Genomic DNA, 18,116 nt, shown 5'->3' on the forward strand with positions numbered 1-18,116 from the left:
AGAGCTTTCTCTAGTAATTTTAGTAAGAAACTCTTCTCCCATATCGAGGTCGAGGCCACACCTCCTATTGTGTCATCACTCCAGCGACTACTGCCTCCTTCTTCTTCTCACTTGTTTTCTTGCTGCGCTAAGCACCTCCAGATCCGGTTGTGCACTCACTACACTTTACGGAAGCGCACACGGAAGTTGAATGTCATCTTGCACACCGTCGGAGTGCCTCCATCGAAAATAGCGTGCAGGCTTTCGTTATAATCTTCAGCTGTTCTTGTGGTGTAGATCAGTGCAAAACCTTGCACACACGGTCATCACTGCATGATCTACACACTCCGAATGTCTTGTCTGCAATGCCCAAATGCTGCGAGGACCCCTATCAGTTTTGGAGCTCCTTTAAAAGTCGAGCAGACCAGGGTGACTAGGTTTAAACAAACAAGGAGGCAATGTGGGACACAAGCTACACAATACTTTTTTTTCTTTATTGTCAACATTTATGCACGCTAGCTCATGGAAGACCAAAGAGAGAAAGACGTCTCTGGTCTTCCCCTAGAGCTCCAGTTCTGTACACAAGTGAACAATGAAAATACTCTCACAATGGCTACAGTCAACCTGCGATGAGAGACAAATTCCGCGCTGCAACTTGGTTGACAATGCACCGACGGCTGCATACATGTCAACTCCAACATTGAGCATTCCTGTTTGTTATGACTGTACACATAAACGTTGAAGATGTTCAAAGCCTATAAACAGCCCTTGCAGAACAAACCTGTGCCAATGTCGGTTGAAGCACGACTGCTGTACTTCAGCCTTTCAATAAACGTAGGTTACATGAACTGCAGAGAGAGTGTCTCCTGCTGTGTTGAACACTGCACTTAAGAAGGTCATCCGAAACTGAACAGTGTTACTGCAATAAATGTGGCGAATTTCCGAGTCAACACAGCTGCATAAAAAAAAAGCAATGCTGTCTGCGAACATAAAAAGAGCAACGGGCTAACGCAGGCTGGAAACATTTCCTAACTGAATCAATATGCTTAACCTTGCCAGCTGAAAAAGGGTTCTATGTGCACAATACCTAGCTGCAATCCATTTGAACGTGGTTCCGGCAGTCAACTTAAAATTGTAGTCCCACCAATAATGACGGGGATATTAACGTGATTTAACGAGCGAAATGTTGAGTGATGCCAAGTACTGCACCCTCCTGTACAAAAATTTGGAAGCAGTTCGAAGCAAATGAAGTACTAGAAAAATAATAAAAAAAAAAAAAGCTGAGACACGCAGAATTCGAGACAAGTGTGTCCCATTATCTTAAGTGAAGTCTCTCAGCTGGAGGTAGATGGTGTACTCAAAGAACCAAATGTGCTGCTGCTACACCAAGTACAGTTACTAAATGGCTGACTCCTCTTAAGCTTGGCCACCCGCTGTGAGTGCAATGGCCCTACACAGTAAAACTTGCAACCTGATGTGATGTGCTAGTAAAAGTGACAAGACTTGAGTAATGTGAGGATGACAATGAAACTGTGGGCAGATGAACCGTGTGCTGCTATGAAAGTGAAAACTCTTTTTTTTTAAGTGCAATGGCACAGAGCCTATTAAGATTGTTTTAGCACTTCAACACTGAAATTACTTTCTGAACTGAACATGAATGCAATGGCAACAAATTAAAGGTAAGCAAGAACTTCAGCGCAATGTAAAAAAAAAAAAACTGGGCAAACTGGAACGACTAACTATTACGATCTATAGTGCGAATGACGCAGCAGCAGAATGAATGCACACCACAAGCAAGTTGCGCATCTACCTTACCTTTGCCTTCTAATTCCATATAATCTACGCTAGAGATCGCACTGTTCAGAGTTCATGAATACACTCACCAGCTCTCTCTCTCTCTCTGTATATATATATATATATATATGTATGTGTGATTTTTTGAACAGCCAAGTGCCTAAGCGGTGCCGTAGATACAGCGTTCCTGTTTCCCAGCTGCCGAATATGCACTATGACCTCCAGGCCTTGTGCAAGACACGGTCGTGCAACCTGCTTTTCTTTTCCAGGGGTCGGTCGGAGGGGGCGGGCGGTCCACAAGTCCCTGCTCAGTTCGCAGCAAAGGTCCCCGAGCACTAGCAGCTGCAAAGTGGCGCAAACGCAATGCCTGTACAGTTGATCAGACTCCGCAAGAGGCAGCGGAGCTCATTCGTCGTAGATGGGTTCAAACTTCTCGTCTCCTAGCACGTTGATGCTGGGAGGTTCGGGGGCTGCCGGCGTCGTCTCTTCCTTTGGTGCACCCTCTTCCGCTTTGGCCTGCTCCTCCGGTGCTGCGTCTGCCGCAGCATCGGCCTTCGCGGTCGACTTGTCTTCAGACGGCTCGGTGCCCTCCGCGGATTCCGGGTCAGCAGCAGCTTCTTTGGCCGCTGCAGGGAAACGGTTGTCATGCTTACGATCAGCACCGGTCAGCAAAAATATATATATTTTTTTATGGAACACAGAGTGAGAGAAGACGCAAAGTTCCTTTGCAAGCCCTACTGCTAGTGACACAGACAGTGTGTGCCTGCCTACAACACATGCCATTCCACTTTTGTGGAGCCTTTCATCATCATCATCATCATCATCATCATCATCATCATCATCATAATCATCATCATCATTGCCCAGGACAAGTCCTTATCCTGTACAGTGTTTTCCTGTCTCTGTGTGTGATGCCGTGCCATTTTACTTAGTAAGCGAATGTTTTCCTGCAATTTACATAAGAACGAACTGCGAATCTTGCTTTGTGTAATTGTCTGATACTTCGCTGTGGCTATGACTGCATCACCTCTTGGGCGAAACCTGTGACTTCTTTTTCCTCCCTAACAAAATGAGGGCCGAATCTGACTGAACACTACAGAGGTGTTTTCCTGAAGAGTGGGCAATCCTGTATGCCTGTGAGCAATATGACACGAAGCACAGAGTCGTCTTTCTTGATCGACTGTACCCCGTGACATGAGCATTCAAACCCAACGTGCAAAATGTGGCATGTGACTTCTGCCATTGAACATTTAGAATGATTGAACGCTTTTACATTTGGCACAAATGATGAACAGTTGTGGCACTTTTACTGCGAGTTCTGCTGTTCCCTTTCACATTGTTCAACTACAGCTACAGCTAAACTATAGATAAACTACAGCTAATAATAAGTGCTGCTCTACCACACAACCGCCAACATTAAAGAACTCTTAAAATGCTGGATCTTGAGAACTCATTTCCGATTGTTGTATAACCACACCAATAGCTCTACGACTCTTGATTTGAGTCCAGTTTAGGGACAAACTGAGTTTAACAGAATGTGCATACAGTCTCCGACTGGATGTTTCAGAGCTTGATATTTCGGACCAACCTGCCACCCACTCCACAGAAAGAATGTATAACGGCAGTTGAAATTTCAGTAGCCATTAGGTAAATGTTACATTAATCAAATACTACAAATATTTCCATCCGTCTGTGGCACAGGACATTCTAGCTGCCAATATAGAGCAGAACAGCTGTTCGTAGCAACCCTAAAGAACAAATTTTCAAAATAAACAGCAGGCATCTCGAGTGCCAAAACAGTTTCCGATACTGTTAATTAAATTTTAGTATTTCTTGGCTTCAACTGCTGCATTTTTAATATCTGGCAGGTTGGTAAGTACTTATCACAGACCGAAGCACTTTCCCAGATTTCACTGTCAAATCTGCGGCACCACGTGACCTCATCGAAACAGCGTTATGCTCTGGCCTGGCTCGAAGTACAACACCTCTTTACTGCTCAGGTGCAGTACATACATAAATTGCGAGCACACTGAAAGCCCAATATCTACTCACAATACTCACTTGAACCTAGCGTATTCACTCAAATGTAGGCCTTTACTTCATTAAGAAAAATCATGTGGTGGTGATGATGATGATATAGGGTTTTGTGGCACAAGGGCACAAATCATATTGAAAAGTTGAGGGTTCAAGGAAGCACTTTAGCCAAGACTGCAAAACACTTAACACTACCTCGCGGTCACAATATGGCGGTAACCACGCAACAAACCTATCAACTAGGCTGCGAAGAAAATGGCTTTTGCCGTGTCAAAGAAAGGTCAATACCACGAGGTAAAAACAGATGTTGCTGATCAGGACACAAAGAGAAGTGGGAACGTCTGTAACGAAAGAGATTGCCCCCGTCGTTATAAGCAAGAAAAGGCAAGGAAAATCACAAACATTCGAAGCATCACTTGGTACATGTTTAGATGCCTGTCTACTTGAACGTGTTGACCGACCATAATATACTGCATGCTCTTTACGCGGTCAAATGCCCTTTTTTTTTGTTCAGCTTATATTTAAGGAACGTATTTATTTTTAAGAAAAATTTTCTGCCTTTCCCAATTTCGTGAGCTGGCCTACCATGAAAGCTGGCCTAGATTAGAGTAAATATAGCATTTATTTGTCTTTCCTTAGCCTCCCAGTCAACAGCAAACCGGTGAAAAAGTGCATCAAATGTCATCAAAAGGCTGCAGGAAAGCTTGGAGAAGGTTCCCGTAATGTGGAGCTTGCCATGATAGCAGCTGTATAGCTAAAGTTCTGCCTGAAATGCAAAAGTTTTCACGAGAACAACCTAAAACCATATCACTGGTTGCAACCAGCAAAACAGATGGGATGCATGTTCGTTAAAATGTCACGTAACCTAACCTAAAGCTAGATAGCGGCTCGCAGGGACCAGCTAAACAGCTAAACCAGGTGTCCACTAAGATCCCGCCAACATAGACAGGCACAAAGGAAATACAGTGAAATCTTGATAATTCAAAATTTCTTCACTCGAGCTGCTCTGTTGATCTTGGCAAAGTCTTTGTATTTGAATAGAGAAAGATTCCCGCGAATTCGAACTCCAAATAAAGCACAACGGTTATTTCGAACAAAATTTCTAAATTGCACGGAACGCTCTTTGGACGAACCCGAGCCAAAGGTGAAGGTTCGATGTGTCGCTAAGTACTGTAATGCCACGTGCCGTAAGAATGCCGAGGAAAGACACGTGGGAAGCCGAGACTAAACTGGAGCGAGCAGATCAGTGCGTACCCTCCGCTCCCATCCGGCTTAACCCTTTGACGGCCAATGCTGCAAATATACGGCGCTCCAAACAAGTCTCAAATGGTCGATGTCGTATATTTACGGCGCTTCCTAAGGACAGGCAAAATCAACTCTTTGTTGCCCAGTAAGTGTTGCCACCCTGTGTGGATACAAGTAATTTTCTATTTGCTCCTTAGTCTCTTGGTTTTCATTCCATGGCTTCCTTATGTTGGCATTTCAGCAAGCGCTCGCGCATCCACGCGCACGAGGGTGGGCGGTGGTTAGTTTTGGTTCGGTCTCACGGGCTGTTTCTGTTCTTGGCGCTCCTAAAAACTGATGTCTATATGGTTGATAAGCTATGGGTCAGCTCTAGATGCTCGCCTGTCTGTTGCTCACAGAGGTGCGATTACATCTTATTCACAGGTATGCGCTGGTATACACAACGATGCCACCATACGCAAACGATGCAGCCATGCCTGTGTTCCTTTTCTCTAGAATCGGCTCACGAAAACTCATTGCCCCTCATTGGCAATGGAATGAAGGATTACTGCAAGTTTCTGACTCGTTCCTTCTTCTTTTCTTTTTTTTTTTCTGGCAGGCGCAAAACCATTGAGTTTTCTTGCATGCGCTGACGCACATGGGTCAATTACGCTATGGGCGGGCGTGCTGGTTGCTCTGCTAAAAGTGAGTCGAGCGGCGATTGCTCTCATGCAGACTAGTACCCAAGTGCCGAATAAGAATACATACTCCAGTGTATATACTTTCTTACTGTTATTATAAGTATTTATAGAAGCCCATCTATATTCATGAATAAACAATGCATGTTTGCCTATGGAAAACATACTTTTGTCACTTTATGCTCACCCTAAAAAATTTGCAGTGACCTTTTATCTGCAATAAAAATATTTGAACCTGGGGGTCTCACTTGGGAAAGAATATCTACCCTTGAAGGACGTGCACTTGAATGATGGTTAGTACATGGATATGTCTGATCCTCCAAGCTTGCAGCTTCAGATGTTTGTGTGGCTTCATTTATTACGCCTTATTAGCTTTCACCTGTCCAAATTTCAAAGCAGTCTATACTTCCTTCTAAATGCAGAAGGCAGTACGACTCTGCAAACAGGCAGATTCGCTGCAAATTGCACTGGCTTCATTTGTCCATGCATGGATGGTGTAGTGGTTTTCAATATCGGGCTTCTGTGCGAGAGGTCCTGTGTTCGAATCCTGGAGCTGGACGATTTTAATGATGTTTATTAAATTATTTATAACTCAGTGCTCTTTGAGAAGTGATCAGCTTGCAAAGTCACAGACCCGTTTAAAGTCGTAAGGATGAAATTTAGACGAATCTATGTGCTAACCACCATGCTGGCTGTACCACCCTGCTTTGCGGCTTCCTTTAGACATTAGTGCCACAGTTCCCGCTAGTAATTGTATTAAGCTACACACATTACCATGCGCTCGATCCCATCATATGCAACATTGGTCAAGTGGGAGGATTGTGCACATCAGGCCACCATCCCTCTCGGCACACCCTTGCACGTTTTCACCCGTGCCCACAGCAAACAGTGTGCGAGGCACAATCTTATCACACTTGGGCTTTATAAGAAACCTGCTTCATTATCAAGGGTAAGGAACCTGATAAGGAACTGCTTCAGCGAGCATGATGATGGTGGACCAGTGTTGACAGCTGCAGAAAGCTATCTTTCGTGGCCCAGGGATTTTGCGCTGGCTCTGGCTTACTCAGTGGTGACTCACCAGGTAGGAAACGTTAACCATCACAGCAGGCATGGTTATAGTGAAGTAATTTCGATTCTCCCTTCAACTTTAATAGTAAGTTTTGGAAATAGTGCACCAAAGTGTCATTCCGTACCCAAAGCCCCCCACTCTGCTTGCATTTTTTAAATACCTTTTCGCGTTCCTTTGTACCTACCCTCAGCGATTTACGTCCCATAACTTTAGGTGCCACAGACCTAAAGCTCCCTATTATAATGATGCTTTGCTGTGTACGATTCTGCTCAGCTGGGCTCACCTGCTGATTCAGCCTGGTCACCAGCGGACTCCTCCTTTGCAGCTTCCTCGGGCTCCGTAGTGTCCATCGGTTCTGCGCCTTCACTACTGGCCGTCGCCTGTTCCGTCACCTCACCACCGTCTGTGGGGTCGGATTTCTCTCCGGCACGATCGGGCTCCTCCACCGCTGCATCTGCCGGTTCCGCGCTACTGTCGCCAACGCTGCCTTCGCCATCCGCAGCAACCTGCTCTTCGTCTGCGGACTTGTCCTTGGCAGGCCCCCTGTTCTCTTTGTCCCGGTGGATTTCTTCTTCTTCTTCTTCGCCTGGATGTGCATTCTCACGGTGGTAGAGTTCGTCGATTGCGTCCAGCTCTTCCTTGACCTTCGCACGTCGGCTCTCGATGATGGCTGCGTGGGAAAGGAACAGCACTTGCTACAACCGGACAGAAAACACCCTTAAAGTTAGGGAAGAGGAAAACAAACAGCCCTGATTACACAACAAAGACAAGTTGATGATACGTCTCAAAATCTGATGTAATACAAGTTTGGAATATAATATGAGAGGCAATTTTAGGACTGAAATTAACCCTTTCAGTGTCAGGTTTTGTTCGGAAGAGATGCACCCCTAGTGCCAGGTTTTTTTTTCCTTGGATATTAAAAAAGAAACGCAACGGTTTATTTTTGGTCATGCAGAAGGGGAAAATGACACGGAGAATGCACCCTTCGTACGGTCTTCACATTCTTATCTTCATTTGATATCTACTACCTAGTTTCGTTTCTGACGCACACGTAAATGTGCCAGAGTAACATTGAATGGGTAAAAAAAATAATAACAATAAAGTATGTTAATGTAACATGACTAGAAAGACTTGGCTTTGGGTTATACGTAAGTCCAGAAAATGGTTATAAATTCTTCAGGAAAACTTACGTACCCAAATATAACACAGGAGTACAAACTTGACATGCCAAAATCTCTGCAGCCTGCCCTAACTTTTCTAAGAAAGAACTTGTATTATGTGCAATATCTTTAGGTAGTCTAGCTTGAAATGGGGGGGGGGAAAGAAAGTCAATCTGGCCAGGATGTACAACACATGCACCAAACAGCTAGCAGCCCATTTGGGTGTCAGAATGAATACTAAGGGAAGACAATATTTAGTTGGGGGCAGTAAAGAACCCAATGGACTGTGTGATGAGTGTTGTATTTACTAAATTGAAATGCGCACTCCCTTCGGAGAAAAGTAAGACTCGAAGATAGATGCTCGTAAGAAGCAAGCACAAAACCAAGGTTTCACTAGCCACATGCAATCATTATTGGCAACAAAGCTGTCTTACAACTTATACACTTGCAGAAAATTATGCAAATATAGTTGAACCTTGTTATAACGAAGCTGTATCCAACATGAAAATACAGTGCAACCTCATTAAGCAGGTACATATTAATGAGGCTTTACTGTACCTTCACTACATCTGATATTCTTTATGTAAGCAAACAGTTTTTACACGCTGATGTCGATGGGAAAAAATGCACTACGACTCAGTTTGCAGTGAAGTCTAGAGTCTGCAGTCAGAAAAACCTAGATTTACTTTGTTATACCTAACAATTAATTGTATTGGAGCTCCTTACATCAGTACAATTCCATTTGTGCTTGTAATGCACTGGGCCCATATTGAATGACGTGCATTGTGGGGGGGATATTGGTTATGTATGTGTGTGGTACACCATGCAACAAATCATTAACAAACAGCTGTATCTGGTAGTTAAAAAAGCGATTAATCCTCCAGTACGCAGAGGCATCACACCAACCGAGGATGCGTTTCTGGGATTCCTTGAGCCGCTTCTGCGTTTCCGGCGTGTGCCTGGCCGGTTTGAACATGATGTGTGGCTTGGTCCTCGTGTGGATGAAGTTGAGCAGCAGTCGCTGGCGAGCCTCGGCTTCCTCGTGCTGAGAGAGGGCATGGAGGAAAAAAAGAAAAAAAGAATCTCCGTCACCATAAAGGAAGCGCGTGAAATTTTACAAGACGATGAATCGTTGCCGTGATCCAGTTAGCGTTTAGTGGCGCAGCACTCAGCTGAATCCAAGTCATCATCATTATCATCATCATCATCAGCCTATTTTATGTAATGTCCACTGCAGGACGGCCTCTCCCAGCTATTGCAAAGTTCCCCTGTCCCGTGCCAGCTGACCCAACCTTACGTCTGCAAAATCGTTAATTTCATCACACCACCCAGTTATCTGCAGTCCTCGACTGTGTCTTCCTTCCCTTGGCACTCTAATAAATTTGAGCCTCGTTATAATGAAGTCTTAACTGACAAGAAAATACCTTCGTTATATTCGATATTCATTATAAGCATAATTTGCTACCCAATGATATTGGTGAGGAAGTTTTTATATTTGCTTCGCTATATCCCTCTTCTATATGGCATCTTGGGCTGCCATTTTCTTTCTTGTATGCAGTTTTTAGAATATTGCATAGCCCTGTGCTTAAACAAATATTGCTTACATGCTATAAGTTTTTACGTGCCCTGTAAAGTGTGTTCTACCGCAAGGATATTTTTAAATTGCTTTATTAATAGCCGAGACAGAAATATTTGAACTGTCACCAATGCATAAGGAAGTGAGCTTCACTTCCAAAACACACTTTCCCCTTGCCCCGTCCAGCCTCCGCAAGCGAAATTCTTTCCCTGCATTCTCCAATAACGGTGCCGAAGGACTGCGTCATGGGCCTCGCCTTATTTTGTTGCTGTTACATTGGTCTCGTTTCGAACTGCGCGTGATTTTGCGCACTGCACAAGAACATGCGACTAGTGATATGATAAGTCAGTGCAACACAAGCATTGAGGCTGATGCAAGCAGATCAAAGAGCACAATCGTGTGCTGGACACTGGTACTAGAAACACAAGTACACTAAACAGAAGTACGTCCCTCTTGCTACAACACATAGTGAAGCCAAGACTTGTAGACAGTCGAGTTGTAGGATTTACTATTTCTCAAACCTTTAAATCATATAGTGAAGCAATAGGTTCAACGAATAACTGATGTTGCCTTGAATAATTCTCGATGTCACTTGTCATGGTAAGTGACATTTCAGCAATGTGAATTACCGTATTTATTCAAATCTAGGCTGATAGTTCTTTTTGAAATACTCATACCAAGCTCTAGGGTAGGCTCAGGTTAGAGGGTTTAAAAAATGTGCCAGTTTGTAATTGGAAATGATAAATCTGAAGCATAGCTAGCGCCATTTGGAAAAGTCAGTACCGCAGCCACTATTAGCTGCGCCAGTAGTCAACTGAAGTAAACGAGCGACGTCGCTATTTTGACCTGTGTCGTATTGGTGTGCGGCGTGGATCATAATGTGGCGTTATCATAATGGCACCAAACGGGCGATGCCACTATAGTGCCGCAACTAGGAGATGACAGCGACAAGGTAAATAAGCGCGCGATAACAGAGAAGAACTGTTCACCGAGACCGCGTCGTTTCGATGTGTGCGAGCAGTGCCGCACTGTCTGCGCAAACATGGGCGCACGTCCGCAAGCGTGCATGTGGTCTGGGCTGTAGCGACGAAGCCAGCAACGATGATAACGTAGAGTGAGCTCGGCATGCTCATATTTAATAAATGCTGTTTTCAATTTTGTGAACGCTGTCCTCACTTTTCTTGTTCGGCCTACATTCGAGGCAAGTTTTTTCGCTTTCTTCTGGATTCGGAAATTTGGGAGTTGGCTTAGAATCGGGGCTGGCTTAGATTCGAGTAAGCACGGTACGTAGGTGCATTTATGCGTTTGATCTTGACTGTCCTGCTGAGAGGCTGAGAGCGCGGCTTCCTTGAGAAGATCGTGGGGCGTTTGATTTGAAATTTGAGCTAACTTTAGTTGTGGTGCGCATCAGTGTAATACCTTGCGGACACGATCATCAGCAGCGATTGTATATGCTGCGCTTGTCTGTTTACCATGGCCAAGCCTGGTGAGGGGCATTTAAAATGACTGTCGGGAACAGAATCGATCTTTCATTATATTTGACGCAATGTTCCGGTTGTAAAGTGATGTTAGCCGCAATTAGACTGCCTTGCAAGCGCTGACGGCGCATGCATTTATCGTTTGGAATCTTTCCCTTGTTCTCCCTTTCCCCTTCCCCTTCTCCATTCCGTATATATACGCTCAGAGACGGAAGCAATAAGCATTCATGTTCCAACCTTTGAACTGTGTGCTGTCGTATACAGTAAGACATGCCACGTGTGTTGTAACTATCTAACAATTCCTAAAATTGTAGAACGAGCCCTACTTTGTGAACAGCGAAGCGATCAATGAGATGAGAGCCCACTCACCAGGCGGGCCACCTCCAGCTTCAGCTCCAGCCGACGCAATCCCTGCTGCTTCTGGCGCCGTGCCAGGAAGAGGTCCTGCCGTTCCTTGCGCAGCTCCGCCTTTTCACGCTCGGCCGCCTCCTCCAGCTTCTGCTCAATTTCAGCACGTTTCTGGGACTGCGTGGGAGGGGTGGGGGGTGAAGAAATATGTTTTGGTCACAAAATGATTCACTGATCGTGACGCAAATAAAATGACTCACGAATGTACATTAAAGAAAAAAAAAACATTTTTCTGTTCAGTTTAATAAAATCTTCTATGTTTATGAATACATGCTGTAAGCTACTGTAGTTACTGGAATCTAACGTGCACTTTTTTTTGCCGATAAAACAGGTCCGAAAATTGCATGCACGTTAGAATCGACTACGACCCTAAATCTGTGTTACAATATCTCCATCGGCATTTCAAAATGGCTGCCTTGTACGTGCTTCGAGCCTAGCTGCCATAGCTTTCTCCATGTGCTGTAGTATGTGTGCTTGGGCAATGATTCCTTTGGCTTAGGTTAGTGCACCATCTGTCTTCCCATTTTCTGCGTTTGCTCAAACAGCGTGGAAGTTCCGACTGCAAATACATGCCGAGTACATCACGAGGCCGCAATTAAAAGCAAAGCGATCACGTGTGTGGAGACGAAAGAATGGTGGTCGTTTCTTTTTTTTTTTTTTGCTCACAGAAAATGGGCGCGCGTTACAATCGAGGGTGTGTTACAATCGAGCAAATATGGTAATCCCTGTGTATGTGAAATGCTTTTTTTTATATAGCAGGTACAGAGGCTTCAATCGGTGGCTACTGCTATACCTTTTAACTTGTCTGCATTTCTTGGTGCGCGTCATGAAAAATAAAGCATGACGTTGTGACACAGGACAAACGCACCTGAACCTGGTCCTTTCGCTTGGTCTCCTCACTCTGGAACTTCTGCAGGGTGCCCAGCATCATGCCAAACATGCGCCTGTTGCGCTCCATGCACTTGCGGTCACCCTTCTGCAGGGCGCTCACTTCCCGACGCGTCCGCAGGGACTCCTTGGCGGGTGCCGCCACCACCGAAGATTGGACGCCGCCCTGCCGATCGCAACAGTTCACACGTCACTCGGCATGTGCCGGCCGAATGCTTTGCTGAATTCGGTAATCACGCTTTACCCCGAGGAAGCGTATACCAAATGCAAGTTTAAAAATGTGCGTGAGAAAGTGCTAGGTATGGCACAGCTGTTAGGAAGACAAGGAAATACCATATTTGTGCAAGGCCCAGACTTCTCTTTCTTTCCCAAACAGTATTTACATACATGGCACAGATATTACGCGAGTCAGGCTTATGCCAACTTGCTTATGCAAGTGGCACTTACTGAAATGTCTCTTCCAGATTTTAGCTATCCAAGGTAGGCATGTAGGTCTTACACAAAGAAATAACGGTAGGTGCTGCGGCTAATCGCAACTTTGGGCTCAACTTCCTCTTGTTAAGTGTTCCTAGCATGACACAGACACTGTAGCACAGACGCAAACTGGAGTATACGAAATTGTGAACACATTGCAATGGCTCTGTGTCTATTGGTGTGTGTGCTGCTGTTGGGGCACAATGAACCCCAGGATTTTTGTTTGCTTGCTTTGTGGTGGCATGACTTCAGCCACAGCATAGCCGACGAAGACAATGAATGCCACATGCTGTAAGAATACACCAGTGTGCTGAACCTCAGCGGCCGTTTCCTCCAGCTGCTTCCTGGACTGTCGGCAACGAGGTTGGGTGATTTATTTTTATTTATGTACTATATTCAATGAACCGCGGCCGCCAAGGCCCACTATGCACGCCATCTCCACAGTTTGCTATAGTAACAGCAGTACAAGCATAACTGAGCATACCATAGCATTAGCACTCAACGAGCAGGGTTTCAAGATGAAAAGAGGCTTGTGTCAGAGAGTGTGAACCGCGGGATGATGTGATGTCACGGAAAGTGTATCAATACGCTTGAACAGCAGAAAGTTAGTCTTTCTGCAGACTGCTCCTCGCAGAAAGGTTGCAAGTGGTGATCATAAGGCCCAATGCTTAAAAGTGGGGTCGTGAATGGCGGTTGTAAACGATGCCTGCTGAAGATTGAACGTGACTGTGCACTTTACTTAACGGGAGTGGCATTATTTTCAGCAGATCACTTTCAAGGATACGACCACTCTTCGAGAGACTTCATATGACTAGGACTGAGCGCATCGGCGTCCATGGGTGTGTGTTTCTGGCCCTGAGCCAGGACTGCCATATCCTGTAGACACCGATGTGTCTGGTTCTAGTCGCACAAAATTTCTAAAAAGTTTTTTTTTGGGGGAAAAAAGCAAAGTGAACAACCGAGAAAACATTCACAGGCCCAAAACATCTTGGCACTGGCGCTTACATTACAATCAGAAAGCAGGGGGTGGCTGCCAGACATCAAATCACACGTTCCAGCTTTGTAATGATAAAAGCTGGAACGCAAAACACGCGTTCCAGCTTTCCAAGGCACAAACTGAAAGCATACATGCCAATGTCCCAAGTTAACTTGCAGGGAAAGACCAAGAAGCCACGCCGTTTGGCATGTGATCAAAGTGCCTAATGAGTGACACAAAATTTGTTGACAATCGTACACCTTAAAAGAGGGCAGAGCTGCCCCTTAAAGCAACACAAGACATAAAGGCGCATTCAATCAACCATCTTTAAGAACATCTGTAGGACACTTGCTGGTAGCTGCAGTACCCAAACACCTTGGTAGTTCTGCTTCCTCTCAGTCTCGGTGCAATTCTGCAAACATTCACAATGCATTACTGCCAAGTTTCTGTGCCATGAGCGTCATGCGATAGCATATGTTGATTACAGTTTCCTGCAGTGGCAGCTCTGCGTGATAAATGACCATCATCAGCCTACTTTTATGTCCACTGCAGGGCGAAGGCCTAGGTACACAGAAAAGCAGGCCACAAAAGCTGACTTGCACTAATCAATATCTGAGGCAGAGGACAACAGTTAATACCTTTCTTGGTAGCTCTTCCTCATCACCGCTGTCCTCTGCTGGAGCTTTGATTGGTGTCCTGCAAGAGTCAATTGCAAAGATTAAGTACTGCAATAGCTGCAGGACACAGGTGTGGCGGGAATATAACAGTATGTTATATAATAGACATTTCATCTCTCTTAAAAGTTAAGTGAAGACTTTACTTCGAAGCCAACTTCAACTTCCCCATCCAAATATGCATGTGAAAAAAACACAAATTATCTTGCTAGACTACTAGTGAAACAATCTGAATAGAATATGTTGCATTAAGAGAGAAGGCTGAATTCTACTGACTTCGGGAGGCAGAATTTTAATTTAGGGCTTCAGTTTTTTTCTTCTTCTTTTTTACATAAATTGCCGAAGATTGGAAAAGTTAAAAAACATGGAAAAACAGCATTTGAAAATTCCTAACTCAGCACCAAAAAACGGTATTGCAGTACTGTAAACTGCACCTGTTGTTAGAGCATCTGAAGCTGACACATTCTATGTACGAGTCAAAAGCTTATGCGAAACTGTTGAAATGTTTACAAGAGTTTTTTCAACATTCCTACAGACAAATTTGTGGTGTACATTTTGTAGAAGTATGTAACACATGCATCTTCTTTTATATGCAAAAGCCCTCATAAGATTCAGTGCAGTGGATGCCGCGCGAACTATTCAGTACCCATGAATTTATAATTTTAGAGCAGAGGTGAAGTTTTCGTGTAAATCAGGGACAGTATCATCACGGTTATTAGTTTGTAGTGCAGTTATCTTTTATCTGCTATGCTTTTTATGGAATATAACTACTTCAGATATATTCCAGATACAACTCGTGGACGGTAAGCTATGTCAACCTTTGTGCTTGTAATATGCAATGTAATATGTGCAAGCGCAACTGGTGCACTGTGGACCCTGTTTGCAGGGACGTGTCCCTCTGCTTGTTTGGTGGTACATAGGTACAGATCTGTGATATCTCACATGTAATAATTATGTCACATTTTGTGAAATGGAATTATAAGACTTAATGTTGCAGCAAATTACTTCATGCATACATTCCATATGTGATGCACCATTCTTTCTTTTGCGCACAAACGTCAGCACTGCCTGCTATGCATGAAATGGAGTGTAGGCCAGCCTACACCTGAGGTAAACATGGGACGTGCAGACGGTACGTCAAGCAAAATCCACACGAAGGTTGGCGAGTTGTGAGGTGCACCATTAGAGAGGTTTAGTGTGTCTGGTATTCAGGTAAATGCAAGCAGACTGGGCATTTTGCCAGATGAGCAGAGGCAGGTGAACGGCCTGCACGGTGCAGCCATCTGGTGGCATAAAGCTCAACCAGACAAACACAGAGCTAATATTGCAGTAAACAAGTGTATCTTACTTTGCTTCTTTGTAAATTGTTGGCAGCAGCAAGATTACGCCACTGCCGAAAATTTACAGAAGCAGAGATATAGAACACACTTGTTTCCTGCAATATTAGCTCCGTGTTTGCCTAGTTGACCTCTGTTCCACCAGGTTCCTGCACCGTGCAGGTCATTCACGTTTGCACATCCACTGATCTAGAAAACGCCCTGTCCGCTTGCGTTTACCCACATACCGGACGCACTAAAACTCTATTAACATCGTCAGCAGGAGTCTATTCTTGAGTCTGATGCAGCACAAACGTCTCTCAGGCAGCGATACCCAGAGTGTTTTGTGCTGGATTAGCCAACTCCATATTATGCCTGCAAATACCTTATCTAATCACTCGATCTAATCCTCTGCTGCCCTCACGACTCTCACGAGGAACACCACCATGGGGGAACCCGTCAATCTCATGCATACGTACCGCAGCGGTGGTCCTCCGATATTTCTCCGTTTCGCAGGAGGACCTCCTGTCGCAACACCTGGCTTTCTGCAATTGTTGATAGAAAGCGCATGTAATGGACCATGCACGCTTGTCGGTGTGCACACACTTAACACTTCAACCTCAAGTCCATTTTTCTTATCGTATCACATTTATTGCACGTAATGTCCAGACTCAAAAAGTGCTCCCACTCACTTGCAGACTAAACAAATTCTATGTAAACCAGCAAGATGGCATCCAGTAGACTTGTAGCCTACAAGCCTGCAGAGGAGTCTGCAGTGCCTGAGAATAATCTTATATAACTTTGACATATTTGTCGGCCAACCATTATAATTCGTTACAGAAGGGGATATTAGCCCTACTGTTCACCTTTTCCATTCCACTCATATATAAAATAAGGAAACTTGTTTCTGAAAAGGGACTTTTTCTAACAACACATGCAGGCTGTTGAACTTTTTGTTGGGAGCATGACAATGGAAAGAGCACAGCGCACAAAATTATGCGCTTGAGTGCCACAAGTCAACTGCACCAGCTGAAAGTAGCTGATGAGCGCGGCTCATAGCGGACAAGCGAAACAAAAACGAAAAAAAGGTAGAAGAAGAAGTGCGGCCTAAGCGAGCAGAAGTTTCTGGTGGTACTGGTACAAAAGTGTGCAGCGCGCACCACGATACGGGTAGCAGTCACACCAACAAATAACAGGGCTACATTAATTACGTACACTGTGGCGAGCCCACGACGTCTGTATCGTTTGCGAAGCCCAGACTCCATCGCAGTAACAAAACGAAGCGTCGTTCGGGGGGCACTTCAGCCGTCACTGCACGCAATTCCACAAACTCTCTACTCCCACTCGCCAACCGGCATCTCAAACTGCTCCGAGATCTGCCAAAACGGACAGCCCGAAATCTCGCGGTCACGCTCCTTCCCGGGACCGAAAGTGTTCGCGGGCAGATTTATGGCTCGGCGTTGCAACTCCTTTCTTAGCGTAACTCAAGATGTTCTCTTGTTGCTCGAAGAAGTAGACAGGCAAGTGCGAATTTTTTTACAATCTGAAGGTAGGACGTCGCTTTTGTGAGAACTGTTGTATGGGAGCAGCTGTTACGGGCAGTTTCGACAGCGTTTTCCATGGCAACTCGTGCGTGTACGCGTTTTTCAAACGATGCGTATCGGTACCCACTTCGTGAACCGTTCTCGTCCACCTTGCTCGGCAGCAGCTCCTTGCGCAGGCCCTCCCGGACGGCGAGCTTGGTTCCTGCGAAAGGAAAACAAGAGACGCGTCGTGGTCCAACACATGCAGAGGCGACAAAATCGAGAGGCGACGCCGCTGAAGGCCGTAGTACGCGATGTTCACAGAACTCCCGGTGAACACCAGCCACACCGACCATTGTGCGCACAGCTCAGGAAACCAGCTCAGGAAACCAGCTCAAAACCGTGAGAGAGCTGTACAACGTCTCTCCTGCAGACGCTTTTGGGATAGTGAAATAAGCCACTGCGAACCGCTGGCGCGATTTTCGCGGATCGCAGACGCCTGCGGCTTCTCGGTCGCCGATTTGGTTGCGAGCTTGTTGGCTCGATTTGCGGCGTACGACACAAACGTGAGCTTGCCTGAACTCCTCAGGATCTCGGCCTGTGAGCTTCTTGATGGTTTCATCCACATCCTTGAGACTTTTTTGCGCCGCTTCAAACTCGGCTTTCAGCTGCGAAAACACGTTCACTGCCGCCATCTTCAGATTTATTGTTTAGGACCGCAGCAATTAATAGTCAATGACTGCACCATTAATATTGTACCACTCTCGAAAAATATATGCTGTAGATTATTTTCAGTAACTATAGTAATATATTTTTTCTAATTCCACAATTATTAATATATACTT

General features: G+C 45.0%; 1 protein-coding gene across 1 annotated transcript; it reads right to left on the reverse strand.

Moving 5' to 3' along the window:
• Positions 1 to 452: 452 nt before the first annotated feature.
• On the reverse strand, positions 453 to 18,054 carry Pnn (desmosome associated protein-like protein pinnin). Its single transcript, XM_050180845.3, has 9 exons — positions 17,848 to 18,054; positions 17,420 to 17,494; positions 16,228 to 16,293; positions 14,397 to 14,454; positions 12,289 to 12,474; positions 11,382 to 11,537; positions 8,865 to 9,003; positions 7,082 to 7,468; positions 453 to 2,399 (listed from the first exon to the last, which is right to left on the reverse strand). The coding sequence occupies exons 1-9, from the start codon at positions 17,964 to 17,966 to the stop codon at positions 2,179 to 2,181; spliced, it is 1,407 nt and encodes a 468-aa protein (XP_050036802.1). The 5' UTR covers positions 17,967 to 18,054; the 3' UTR covers positions 453 to 2,178.
• Positions 18,055 to 18,116: the final 62 nt, after the last annotated feature.

Source organism: Dermacentor andersoni, chromosome 7 (genome assembly GCF_023375885.2).
Source record: "Dermacentor andersoni chromosome 7, qqDerAnde1_hic_scaffold, whole genome shotgun sequence".
In the NCBI taxonomy this organism is placed as follows: domain Eukaryota; kingdom Metazoa; phylum Arthropoda; class Arachnida; order Ixodida; family Ixodidae; genus Dermacentor; species Dermacentor andersoni.

Excerpts from the sequence above, each read along its gene's own strand:
- Pnn (XM_050180845.3), bottom strand. The coding sequence starts at position 17,966 with ATGGCGGCAGTGAACGTGTTTTCGCAGCTGAAAGCCGAGTTTGAAGCG. Across the intron at positions 16,294-17,419 it reads GGACGAGAACGGTTCACGAA|AAAGCCAGGTGTTGCGACAG; the intron begins GTGGGTACCGAT and ends CAACAATTGCAG. Across the intron at positions 2,400-7,081 it reads TGACCAGGCTGAATCAGCAG|CGGCCAAAGAAGCTGCTGCT; the intron begins GTGAGCCCAGCT and ends GTTTCCCTGCAG.